At 33.0% G+C, this 12,951-nt stretch overlaps 4 protein-coding genes across 4 annotated transcripts; 2 read left to right on the top strand and 2 right to left on the bottom strand.

Annotated features, from left to right (window-relative positions):
* Positions 1 to 16: 16 nt before the first annotated feature.
* On the bottom strand, positions 17 to 2,743 carry BO70DRAFT_347065 (SUMO ligase SizA). Its single transcript, XM_025541572.1, has 7 exons — positions 2,371 to 2,743; positions 2,065 to 2,280; positions 1,922 to 1,993; positions 1,549 to 1,865; positions 1,336 to 1,441; positions 1,060 to 1,285; positions 17 to 996 (listed from the first exon to the last, which is right to left on the bottom strand). The coding sequence occupies exons 1-7, from the start codon at positions 2,516 to 2,518 to the stop codon at positions 483 to 485; spliced, it is 1,599 nt and encodes a 532-aa protein (XP_025394260.1). The 5' UTR covers positions 2,519 to 2,743; the 3' UTR covers positions 17 to 482.
* A 118-nt stretch (positions 2,744 to 2,861) lies between these two features.
* Positions 2,862 to 3,754, top strand: BO70DRAFT_367002 (DUF2423 domain-containing protein). Its single transcript, XM_025544476.1, has 3 exons — positions 2,862 to 3,219; positions 3,293 to 3,340; positions 3,426 to 3,754. Exons 1-3 carry the CDS (start codon positions 3,039 to 3,041, stop codon positions 3,569 to 3,571), a joined length of 375 nt encoding a protein of 124 aa, XP_025394259.1. The 5' UTR covers positions 2,862 to 3,038; the 3' UTR covers positions 3,572 to 3,754.
* A 214-nt stretch (positions 3,755 to 3,968) lies between these two features.
* Positions 3,969 to 7,038, top strand: las21 (mannose-ethanolamine phosphotransferase LAS21; the record flags this gene model as incomplete). The annotated part of the gene is made up of 7 exons (XM_025545588.1): positions 3,969 to 4,283; positions 4,337 to 4,381; positions 4,437 to 4,725; positions 4,792 to 4,919; positions 4,971 to 5,341; positions 5,404 to 6,426; positions 6,491 to 7,038. The coding sequence occupies exons 1-7, from the start codon at positions 4,084 to 4,086 to the stop codon at positions 7,036 to 7,038; spliced, it is 2,604 nt and encodes an 867-aa protein (XP_025394258.1). The 5' UTR covers positions 3,969 to 4,083.
* Positions 7,039 to 7,224: 186 nt separating this feature from the next.
* Positions 7,225 to 7,924, bottom strand: BO70DRAFT_303002 (uncharacterized protein; the record flags this gene model as incomplete). The annotated part of the gene is made up of 2 exons (XM_025539773.1): positions 7,225 to 7,609; positions 7,689 to 7,924. 2 exons carry the CDS (start codon positions 7,922 to 7,924, stop codon positions 7,225 to 7,227), a joined length of 621 nt encoding a protein of 206 aa, XP_025394257.1.
* Between the last annotated feature and the right edge of the window lie 5,027 nt (positions 7,925 to 12,951).

Here is a 12,951-nt window from a genome sequence, read left to right as displayed (position 1 = left end):
CAGGGCTTTCCGCCTTCGGAGCTAATAAAACCGCCCCGAGTCGGCACTACTATTCTATCTACATCATTGGCCCGCATCCAGTTAGTTGCCTGCCGAGTAGCAGCAAATCAGGGGAGGGCGAGCGCTAAGTACGGCTTTCTTGGCTCTCCTGCCTTTCATCATAACACCAGATTTCACCACAACAGTTTCAATTACGACTGGCTAGTGTGAGTTCGTAGTAGACAACATTTATCCTTCCGAGTCGGCAGGCGCGTTTCATGAGCTTCTGGCGAATGCGGAGACCAAGGTGAAAGTGGTATATCGAGAACCTGACTACTTTCACGAATGCCAATTAACCATCTTACACGCTCCAGCCATTTAAGAAGAAATCACAAATACATACATCCTTTTCCAATGCAGCCAATGAACCTGTCCAGTAAGTAAGTACTAACTTACTCAGACCCCGAAACCGAATGCGCCCAACACCGTGCGATTACTATGCTTCAATAATTCAATGCATCATAGCCATCATTCTGACTCGTATATTCAGAGCTCGGATGGCTTGATAGCGGAATGCTTCCCCCATCCAGGTAGCCACCACTATATGGATTGCAGAATTCCGGCCGAGGTGAGGGTCGGCTTATCGAATTCAAAGCTGGCCGCTTTGCAGATCTAATCGGGATATCATCGTCCTCATCACTTCCAGTAAGATCGATGACCTGGGCGGCAGTGCGTTTATTTGTCGAGATGTGCGCTGCAGATGATGTTGCTGAGGGCTCTCGTGACTGAGTAGGTGTCCGCTGCACAGAGAAAGTTGGAGCGGAGAGACTCTCTTGTTTGATAGGCGTAACTCCTGGCTCCTTTATCTCTATCAGTTCGTCGTCATCATCTGCTGCCGGTGTAAACCCGCCTGCCTTCGCAGAGTCTTCGTAATTAGGGTTAGACCAACGACCATCCGGCTCTACAATGACTTGCTCAACGTCTAACGAGGTTAAACGAAGTATATCATCGACATACCTAGAAAATCAGAATGATGCTACACATATACATGCGGATATACACCAGCAGGGTCTGGCTTACTGATCAATCTGCAATGATTCGAAACTGGTCGCTTTGGAACAAACAGGACAGGACCAGGTTGGTGCTTGTTCTTGAAGCTGCAAGAACGAGGATGCGTCAAAGCATTGATTATGCGTGCATATAACTGAGCGACAAGGAACCTTTATCCGAAGTGTTGATAAGGGGCACTTGAGTGACAGGACACTGGACGTTGCAACAATATCCGAGTCGTCCGCTTTATTTCTCACTGCAGGCAATTAGATCTGAATCTTGGTATCGGGTAATCACAAAACATACTTTCCCGCAGCACCTGCTCCTTCGATATTGTCTTTCTCTTTTTCAGCTCAGCCACAAGCTCCTCAATTGGGTGTTTCTGAACAAGATTCATGAGAACAAAAAACCGCTAAAGTTTGTTAGCGGGACTCCATGTATGGCCTTACACCACGGAGGAAGCCTCATGCGAACCAAAGGGGAGTGTACGCGAGTCATCAAGCAGTTTTAAGTGCTTACCTTCTGAGTGAGAGCGTAAGTCATGACAATGTTGTTCAGATACCCTGGCTTTTTACGAATGTGCTGGGTAACATCTGCTGGTCTTGTTGTACCAGGCTTGTTCTTCAAACCCCTCAAGTTGGCTTTCACCTCATCAAGGTTTGCCTTGAGCTCAACCTGATGGGGGAAAGCGATATCCGATTTTGTGTATTGGTTGAGACCCGTGTCTGCGGCACAATAGACCATCACTCGAAGATTTGAATCAGCTTGTAGTCTAGACGCGACTGCTGGTGTAAGAACAACTTTAAGCTCCACACTGTCCCTCGTTTGTTCGCGCACTTTCAATTTGATCAGATAGAGCTTGTGGAATCGAACCGTTACACCAGTGACATACCTTTGCATTCCGCGGTTGAGGTCAATGGCTCCACGACTGTGTAAAAAGGACTATCTTTGAAAGTCAAGCGGCCTATATAACAGTGAGAAAAGGAAGTTTGCGAACGCGAGGGGAGAAAGAAAATCAGGGCAATCAATATATACCAGAAGCAAGGCCATGCGACGGCATTGATAGGCCTAATGAAGACGGTCTATGCTGCGTTGGTAAAGGCTGACTGGCTGGAGACGGCTGGTAATGTTGACCGGGAACAGACTGCGTTGAAGAGGGTCCAGGAATTGGCCGGCGTGCTGTATCATAGACGAATTTCCTCAAATTGTCGTATTGTTCAACAAGCCCTCCTTGGCTGAGCCTCTCTATATCTATTATATTTCAGACGTTAACACCTTCACGGGCAAGTTCCTGTAATAGGCCTAGAGAGGGAAGTCGAGATGAGATCAGGTATCACGAACAGTCAATAATCCGTAGCTGCAACGAAGCTTTCAATCCAGAAACAGCAAGCCCCTCATTCCTGAGTATGTGTTTGAGCTGTGCATTGGTCAATGTCTTCACTAGAGCACTCAGGCTTTGGTTATCTAAGAATTGACCAGCAGAAGCCATGGCTAGGGGCAGAAGGACTGCTTGCGGACAGGGATATCAGCATGAAAGTGTTAGCTCAGAAAGAAAGATACAAGACAGTTGCACTATGCTCAGCGACACTGTTCAAAGACATCTCAATCCCTCGCTAAACCGGAAAACTTGAGAAAGATGAAGAGATTTGGCTTATTCCAAGTCGAAGAGACTACCTGGCATCAATTCGGATGAGAAAAGTGAGCCCGGACAGAGTTAGATGTCATGATTGGTATCTATGCGACTGACGCATGCCGGCGATTGCGGAGGTGAGAAGAGCCTCCGATATGATGACATAAGATTTTCCACCGCGGTACAAAGTCCTAAAAGGGAAGGGAGGAGAAAAAAAATGTAAAAGGCGGGGGCAAAAAGGCCAGAAGAAAGTCACAAACTACTTTGCATCATCTGACTTGACAACGTCTGGTTGATCAAGTTTCCTTTTCACTTTTTTTTGAACAGGCATTTCTTTCTAACTCACTATATACCGGTTGCAAGTCGGCCAGCAAACAGCATGGCAAAGAGCGTCCGAGCCAGCGTTTCCAAACGGAACAAGGCAAAGTTACGAGCGACTGTCTTTGGGCCAGTTGTCGATGCAAGAACTGAGAGGCTATCCGCAAAGCTACAGGAGCTAGCTTCTCAGCCAAAGCCAAACGAAGAGAAGTCCGATATGGAACTCGATACCACCAGAACAAGTGCGTGGCTTTGCTCTTACCATTTTGGATAGAAACTGCGGGTGTCGGCTAACATTTTCTCGATGAGATATAGATGGCCATGGTGATAATGTGAATGAAAATGCTCCGAGCTCCAATGAAGGTGTGCAAGCGACAACTCCCGTCATCTTTAGGACTCCTGCCTTCTATTCCCTTGAAACTCCCTTTCTTACACGTTGAATTCACAGATATGGATATTGACCGGGGCTCTGGCAAGGGCACTCGAGCTCCCTCCAATAAATCAGGCCGTATACAGAAGCGTCATAGGAAAAGTCGTTCCTCCATTGTTTTTCGCCCAAATCAAACGAAGGCACGGGCTTCTAAGAGGAAGTGAAAAATACCCACTATTTCCGTCTATATATATACACTGGGGCAATCTGACATTAGATATGGGGTTTGGAGTTGAAAATTATAACATGTTGCAAGTCTTCCACTGCTTATAATAATTTCAGGGAAACATTTAACCTGCCTTCCATCCATGATTCTACCTCAATATAAATAAGCGCAGACCTCATCTCGGTAGGCAAATTACCTGTCAGATACACATGTATGAACATGTATTCCTCACTTTGCAATTGTAACAGTGTAATGTATTCAATCATACTGGGCATGCAAATTACCGAGTCCGGGAGTGGTGTGCCAGCGAGATTTTAGAATAAGAAGGCGGTAAGCGTGGTCAATATACTCAATCGTACCGCCGCCCCTTTGCATGATGTAAAACAAAGTTGAACATCGCGTCTGAACTCAAGTGGAATACACTATATGAACTATACTTGAGGCATCGCAGTTACACCTCGGTCTATCAAAGGCCGGTGTTATTCTTTAGCATTTAGTTCAAGTCTCAAAATGACATTGCTATCAGGAACTTGGGCTATAGCAATTGCCAATTTATTGACACCTCTAGCTGTTGTTGTGTTTTCGTCCGGATTCTTCCCTTACAAGCCAGTAATTCCAGGGCTTGCAAAGTTTGACAGCAATGACAGCATTACTACAGTGCCCAAAGCCTTTGACAAAGTCATCTTCATGGTGGTTGATGCTTTGAGGAGGTATGGCCGTATGCGACCTGTGAGGTTTTGTTTATCTTACTAACATTGCTTAGCGATTTTGTCTATTCTAATAATTCAGGATTCTCCTTTACACAAAGGTCAGTTGGAGTTGCTCCCAGGTTTGTGTTGTTGATCTAACATTGGACTCAATAGCCTGATTCGATCAGGAGCCGCACTTCCATTCACAGCCTATGCTAGTTCACCAACTGTTACAATGCCTCGTCTGAAAGCTATGACAACTGGCTCCATACCATCATTTTTAGACGTAATTCTTAATATTGCAGAGTCTGACACTTCGTCAACTTTATTATATCAGGACACATGGTTAACACAGTTAAAAACAAGAGGAGATCAGCTCATCATGTATGGGGATGATACTTGGCTCAAACTGTTTCCTGGAATGTTTAAAAGAGAAGATGGAACTAACAGCTTCTTTGTTTCGGTTAGTAGTGACTCGCAGATTTTATGGGCGTGTCTCTAACACGGAAACTGAGCAAGCTTTGCATAGGACTTCAGTGAAGTTGACAACAATGTGACTCGCCATGTCTCTAATGAGCTCCTTCGGGACGACTGGTCGGCCTTTATCATGCATTACCTAGGCCTCGATCACATAGGCCATAAAGCCGGTCCCCAGAGGTAAAGCACCTTGACTAGTCTCCTGCTTTGGACGGTCTAACATTTTATCAGTCCTTATATGGCAGAGAAGCATCGCGAAATGGACTCGGTTGTCTCCCAGATCTACACAAGCATGGAAAAAGAAAAACATCTAGAATCCACCCTTTTTGTATTGTGTGGTGACCATGGCATGAATGATGCCGGAAACCATGGAGGCTCATCTCTGGGTGAAACATCGCCCGCACTGGTTTTTATGTCACCCAAGTTTCAAGCCCTAGGAACATTTAGGGAATCCCCTATGGACCCGCTCAACGACTTCCAATATTACCGAACAGTCGAGCAAACAGACATAACTCCGACCCTGGCAGGACTTCTAGGCTTCCCTATACCTTTGAATAGCTATGGAGTATTCATCCCAGAACTTCTTGGCGTATGGAACACGAGTATGTATACTCTTGCCCTAGAAATACATATACAAGTCGCTGATGCTCTATCTCTCGCTTAGATCTTCAAAAAGTCCATATATTACTTGCAAACTCTAAGCAGTTATTAAGGACAGTGAAGGAAGCGTTCCCGGGTCATAATTTCGACCCCGATTTGAACAGTATTCATTGTGAAGTCGAACCGTTACTCAATATTGAAGAAGCCCAGTGTTCATGGCTCCGGGTTCTTCGGTTACTACACGACTCTGGTGGTATCGATAACGATGACCTTTATGCCGAACTTGAGTCTGCTCTCCTTCAATTTTCGAGAATTTCCCAGAAATTGATGAGCAGCGCGGCGAGTAATTACAATATCGGCAACCTCGTTCTAGGATTGGGTCTCATTGTCTTGGTTACTGCTCTCTCTTTCCCAACTGCCTACAACTTGCTTTCCACGTCCGGGCATGTTGAAGCATTTTTCATGCTGAGTATCCTTATCTACGGTGGCATGATGTTTGCTAGTAGTTATGTCGAGGAAGAACAACAGTTTTGGAATTGGATTTTTACAGCGTGGGTCTTTTACCTGCACATCAAATCAGCTACGCGTTCACATTGTTCCATATCCCGGCAGCACCGAATGAGCAAACGCCGTCGCTCATATGTACCACTCCTTGCGAGGTATGGCGGAGTGGCGCTTTTAGTATCTCATCGAGTATTGAGGCGCTGGAACCAGACAGGTCAAAAGTTTGCTGCTGAGCCAGACATCGCTCGGACGTTCTTACCTTCTCACAGACTCGTATTATGGTTCTTAGTCGTCCTAACATACACTGGCACTTGTATGCGCCTGACTGACCGTTATCTATCGAGGATGTGGCGTCTATGCTGTCTCGTCGTCACAACATCTGCTCTCCTCTTGAAAGTGGCCTTCGTGGCAGCAGACTCCCCTGAGCTTTTTTATGAGAGTCTATTAACTCCTTTGAGGGGGATTCTCAACGGAAGAATGCTCATTATTTTCACAAGGCTTGTCATGGGTGGCATTCTTTCACTTGTTCCATTATCAGTGTATATTGCTAGGAAGAGCGGTACAAGACCATTCAAGGAAGAAGGTAGGTCTTGATCGGCTCCCTTCTTTTGCACATCTACTGACAGACAACACTATAGATTTCCCAGGCACCGTTTTCCATGAAGCCCTGACTTTATTCTTGATAACACAGTCAAGGGTTACAAATATTCCGATTTTTCTCATTTTTAGGCTACACGCTAAGATCATTGCTCCGATGAGGCTATCTGTCCTTGAGCTAACTGTTACTTCGTTGCTTGCGCAATATATGACGTTTTTCGCCTTTGGGGGTTCTAACGCCATATCTTCTGTCGATCTATCCAATGCTTATAATGGTATTGGTAATTACAGTATCATTCTTGTCGGGATTCTAACATTTGTAAGCAACTGGTCGGGGCCAATTTGGTGGGTATCAGCTGCTCGGGTTCTTCGGTCAAAGCAGGCCCGGCATGAAAGGAAAGCTTACTTAGCTATTATCACACTCCACATGGCAACGTCCACAATGTCTGTAATGGCAGCGTGCACGGCTTTGAGGACACATCTCTTTATCTGGACGGTTTTCTCGCCGAAGTACCTTTATGCTATTGCTTGGGCTATTGTCAACCACCTGACTGTGAACTTGCTCGGAGAGACCTTAGGAGAGACCTTATTCTCATAATAAACTGACAGTTAAAGTGGCGATAAGGAAGGTCAGCGCGAGGAGCGGAAAAGGATGAAACGTTAGCAGGAGGCAAGGTTTAATTCCCACGGATAAATAATCATGCTCTTGGGGTCGTAGGCCTGGCGTTTGTATCACAGGTGTTTATGCTTTGTAATTTATACCCGGCACGCCCACTAAATGCCACTATAGCAGGCTGTCGAAGAGGTCATCGATGGCGTCCTTTCTCCTCTTTTTCTTCTTATGCTTTGCCATGTACAGGCCTGCAACACCCCCTGATTTCTTAGAAGCCCTCTCCTGACGAATCGGATGACCTAAGTCAATTGAGTGTTTCTCTGTGGAGGGCGTCATAGCCGCTAGGGGATCCTGGGGTCGAGGTAGGACTTCTCCCACGTCTTCATTCTCCCGGATCTCAGCACCAAAGGCAGTGTCGATAGAAGCCATTGATTCTTGGAGTGGTATCCTCAGTTCTTTATCAAACCCTACTGCTTTTGCAAGTCTAGCTAGCGTAGCCAGTAGAACTATTCCCAAAGTAGAGAACTGCCCATCAGCAACGACCATGGAGAATGCTCTATGAAAAGTTAGTCTTTATAATAGCCGTAATAGAAGCATTCTGAAGTTTTCGAGTATCGTTCCTTCCGATCACTTACAGGTAACATCTTGGTAGAATATATGATGCCAAATGTTGACTGTGTTTATCATTAAGAAGTTTGGCATCGGTATCCGGCGGCAGGCGAGTAAGATAAGTCACGAGCTTCAGAGTTGTTCGTTTCAGTATTGACAGCCACTTCCACCACTTCGTCCCTCGATGTTGGTTTTTATTGCGATGGAATATCAGGTGGAGTGCAGCATGAATAGCGGTTATTTTATCAGCATTCATTCCCATTATCCACAGAAAACATGAAAACCTCCTGTTGACAATAGATAGAAAAGTAAGTGTGTGTTGCAGCTGCGTTATAATGGAAGCGTCAAGGAAGAGAATGAGACCATTTTGCCTCCCTAGTCCGCATTCTACATCGGGAATGTGGCGGGGCGGGACGGGACGGCTTGCATAACTACTAGGACTTAGTTATACTTAAGGCGTACGGAGTACTACTCTGTGCCTTAACCGACCCCTACGCGGCTTACCGCTCCGAGATTGCCTGTAGGGCAACCCCAATATTTTAACAGAGTTAATATATTAATATTATCTTCTTTAAAAAATTATTTATTTTATTAAGTTATATCTTTTAAAGCTATTATAATATTTATAAATTATTATAAAATTAAGAATTAAATTTAGCAGATTATTTATATATTAAAATATATTTATAAATCTAATATTATATAATTTATATAAAAATATAAGATATTAATATTCAGACTTTATATTAGATTAGAGAAAAAAGTTTCTTATAATAATAAAAAATATTTTTATTAAAAACAATTATTTTAATTATAAATAATATATTTAAGAAGATTTATATAGATTTAATTACTCTAATTTTTATAATTAGTAAAAAATAATTTTCTAAACAATTTAAAACATATTCTGAGTATAAAAAGAAATATATTTAAATTATAAATATTAATAAAAAATAGACTTATAATCCAGAGATACTAAAAATTAATTTTAATAATATAATGAAATTATACTTATTAGGGGAATGATTAAATTAAACTAATCCAATACTTAACTATTAATACAGAAGGAATTAATAAAGAAAAAAAAAGAAAAAAACTAAGAATATCTTAGAGTGGCTAACAGCCAGATCAGATCAGATTAATTAGAATTTTTATATCTAATCATCAGATTATAATTAGATTAAGAAAATTTTTATATCTGATTATAATATAATTAAAAATTAGATAATTAATTATCTTAATTATTCTTAATATTAAGATCTATCTACTATATCTTTTTAAGCTCTAGTATAATTAAGATATATTTAGATTAAATAATTATTAATCTGACTATTTTTATTATTATCTAAAAATATATAAAAAGAAGCTTTTTAAATTAAAAAAATATAATTAAAAAAAAATTAGTATCTTCTTTATTATTATTTATTAGAAATAATAAGAAAATTCTAGTTATATTAATAAAATTCAGCTTTTTATAAAATTATTATTCTTATAATAAAAAATATATATAAAAATATATAATTATTACTTTATTTTAATTATATATTTTAATTATATTATAAAATATTAGAAAAACTATATATTAATTATTAATTAAAATACTAGAAATAAATATACTATTTTTATTTTATTATTTTTTCTGAATTAAATTATTCTTAGATTTATAAATAAAATATAGCTTAAAAAGCTATTAATAAAATTAGAAACTAATAAATAATTAAAAAGATTATAAATAATTAGATTATTAAAATAAAGCAGATTAAATAGATTAAATAAATTAAATAAATTAAATAAATTAAATAGATAGAATAAATAAATAAAATATATTAAATCTATATTATAATATTACAGCTCTTATAGAAGATTTTATAAAAATTTTTTATAAATTTTTTTTATAAATATCTATTTTTTATTTTAGTCTATTATATTTTAAATAATTTTATTTAAAAAAAGAAACTATTCTATAACTCTAGATTCTAGATATAAATTTCTAATTATTAAATTTATTAAAATAAATAAAATATAGTAGATATTTTAGCTATATATTAAAATATAATAAATTATATTTATATAAAATTATATTTTAAAATAAAATAAATTATCTTTACAGAGTTTTCTATTTTTATTTTTTTATATTTATTATTTATAAAATAGCTTTAGAATTATAAATTAATTATAATTATTTAATTTATTTTTAAAAAATATTATTAAATCTTCTTCTTCTATTTCTTAGATCTTTATAAATTATAATAATATTTAAACTAAAATAAGCTTCTTAAATCAGATCTTTTCTTCTTTTCTAAATCTTAAGATTACATACGTCGCGAAGAATTAAAAGATTATCTTATATTTAACTCTTATTAAGATATATAAAAAACTTAAGATATATCTAGATATTAAAGATATATAGCTTCTTAAGATATCTTTAATTAAATTAATATAATTTTAAATATTATAAAATATATTAATATTCTTATTTACTAAAAGTTCTGCTGTGATTAGTTTTCTATTTTTTATTAAATAATTAAAGATTTTTTCTTAATTATAATTAATAATATTAATATTAAATATTTTTTTAATAATTCTTAAGATATCTACTATTATTACTAAAATTATTTTAATTTTAATATAATTAAAGCAGTTGTACTTTAAATATATATTAATTATTTTATTATAAATAAAAAGTATCAGAATATACTTAATAATCTTAATTTAGATTTAATTATTTTTATATTTAAGAAATAAAAGAAGAATAAAATAATTATTATTTTTTATATTAGTAAGAATAAGAATATAAATAATTTTAAAGATAATGTAAAGAATAGATTATTATTAAAATTAAAAAAACTAGTCTTATCTAAGTCTTTAATTATTATATATACTTAGATAGAGATAGAGATCTGATTTTTATAATTTTTATATTATTATAATTATTATTCTGAATAGTATAAAGAATAAATATTTTATATTTTTTTTATTTTTTTTATATTAAATTTTATAAAAATCTTTTTCAGAATATAGTATATTTCTTAAAATAATTAATTAAATAAATTAAGTAGTAGACTATATCTAAAAAATATTATTATATTTATACTATAATTAAATATATATTATACTTTATATATTATTTATATAAGAAGAATATATATATTATAAATTAATTTATAGTTATTAATTTATCTACTATATCTAATTTTTCTGATTAATAGATATAAATAATTATAATAATAATTATATCTTAATCTAATCTTAATTATATAGTTAAAAAGTTTTTATATTTTAATCTGACTATCAGATTATGGCCAGGTTAAGGTTAAGATATAACAGTCAGATTAAGCCACTCTAGAATATCTAAATTATATTCTTTTATCTCTTTTTCTATAGTACTATCTCTTGCTTTATTTAATTATAGTATATTAAATAAAATATTTATACAGATATTACTAAGTCTTTAAGATTTAAAAAATTTATATAAAAATTCTATAATAATAATTTTCTTTTTTTATATATATATAGAGTGGCTAACAGCCAGGTCAGATCAGATTAATTAGAATTTTTATATCTAATTATTAGATTATAATTAGATTAAGAAAATTTTTATATCTGACTACAGTATAACTAAAAATTAGATAATTAATTATTTTAATTATTTTTAATACTAAGATCTATCTGCTATATCTTTTTAAGCTTTAATATAATTAAGATATATCTAGATTAAATAATTATTAATCTAACTATCTTTATTATTATCTAAAAATATATAAAAAAAAGCTTTTTAAATTAAAAAAATATAATTAAAAAGAAATTAGTATTTTTATTATTATTATTTATTAAAAATAATAAGAAAATTCTAGTTATATTAATAAAATTCAGCTTTTTATAAAATTATTATCTTTATAATAAGAAATATATATAAAAATATATAATTATTACTCTATTTTAGCTATATATTTTAATTATATTATAAAATACTAGAAAAATTATATATTAATTATTAATTAAAATATTAAGAATAAATATACTGCTTTTATTTTATTATTTTTTTTAAATTAGATTATTCTTAGATTTATAAATAAGATATAGCTTAAAGAGCTATTAATAAAATTAGAAATTAATAAATAATTAAAAAGATTACAGATAATCAGATTATTAGAATAAAATAAATTAAATAAATTAAATAGATTAAATAGATTAAATAAATTAAATAAATAGAATAAATAAATAAAGTATATTAAATCTATATTATAATATTATAATTTTTATAGAAGATTTTATAAAAATATTTTATAAATTTTTTTTATAAATATTTATTTTTTATTTTAATTTATTATATCTTAAGCAGCTCTATTTAAGAAAAGAGATTATTTTATAATTTTAAATTTTAGATATAAATTTTTATTTATTAAATTTATTAAAGTAAATAAGATACAGCAGGCGCTTTAATTATATATTAAAATATAATAGATTATATTTATATAAAATTATATTTTAAAATAAAATAAATTATTTTTATAGAGTTTTCTACTTCTATCTTTTTATATTTATTATTTATAAAATAGTTTTAAAATTATAAATTAATTATAGTTATCTGATTTATTTTTAGAGAATATTATTAAATTTTCTTTTTTTATTTCTTAGACTTTTATAAATTATAATAATATCTAAATTAAGATAAGCTTCTTAAATCAGATTTTTTTTTTAAATCTTAAGATTATATATATTATAAAAAATCAGAAAATTATTTTATATTTAGTTTTTTAAAAAAAGCTCTTTATTTTTTAGAATTAGTAATAAAAAATAATCTTTTCTAAAGATTATATAAAAACTAAAAAACTATTATTTTATTTTAATTAAAAAATATTATTAATAATATAAAACAGCTTTTAAAAAGATATATTATTTTTTAATAAAATATTTTATATTTATTATATTATATATATTTATATCTTATAATATCTAAGAATTAAAAACTTAGAAATTAGTTCTATAAATTATTATCTTTATAAGAATTATAAAAAGAAATTATTATTAATTATATTTAAGTAAATAATTAGTTAGATACTAAGTAAAAAATTATTATAAATATTTATTTATTTTTTTAAGATAAATCTTTTTTAATTATTATTTTTTTTAGATCTCTATAATTTATAATAAATAGAATTTTTAAAATTAAATTTTATATTTTATAATTATTTATTATTTATTATTCTAAATTATTAAATATATTTAATTTAAATAAATAATTAATCTTGCTGCTTTATTTTTTTATTAAAAATTATATTTTTTTAA

This window comes from Aspergillus heteromorphus, assembly GCF_003184545.1.
Source record: "Aspergillus heteromorphus CBS 117.55 chromosome Unknown BO70scaffold_64, whole genome shotgun sequence".
Taxonomy (NCBI): Eukaryota; Fungi; Ascomycota; class Eurotiomycetes; order Eurotiales; family Aspergillaceae; genus Aspergillus; species Aspergillus heteromorphus.
This window is presented reverse-complemented; position numbering and strand designations above follow the sequence as displayed.

Coding starts and splice junctions, on each gene's coding strand:
- BO70DRAFT_347065 (XM_025541572.1), bottom strand. CDS start 2,518: ATGGCTTCTGCTGGTCAATTCTTAGATAACCAAAGCCTGAGTGCTCTA. Junction 1,994..2,064: donor GTCGCATGGCCTTGCTTCTG/GTATATATTGAT, acceptor ACTGTTATATAG/GCCGCTTGACTTTCAAAGAT. Junction 1,442..1,548: donor CTTACGCTCTCACTCAGAAG/GTAAGCACTTAA, acceptor AACAAACTTTAG/CGGTTTTTTGTTCTCATGAA.
- BO70DRAFT_367002 (XM_025544476.1), top strand. CDS start 3,039: ATGGCAAAGAGCGTCCGAGCCAGCGTTTCCAAACGGAACAAGGCAAAG. Junction 3,220..3,292: donor ACTCGATACCACCAGAACAA/GTGCGTGGCTTT, acceptor GATGAGATATAG/ATGGCCATGGTGATAATGTG. Junction 3,341..3,425: donor TGCTCCGAGCTCCAATGAAG/GTGTGCAAGCGA, acceptor TTGAATTCACAG/ATATGGATATTGACCGGGGC.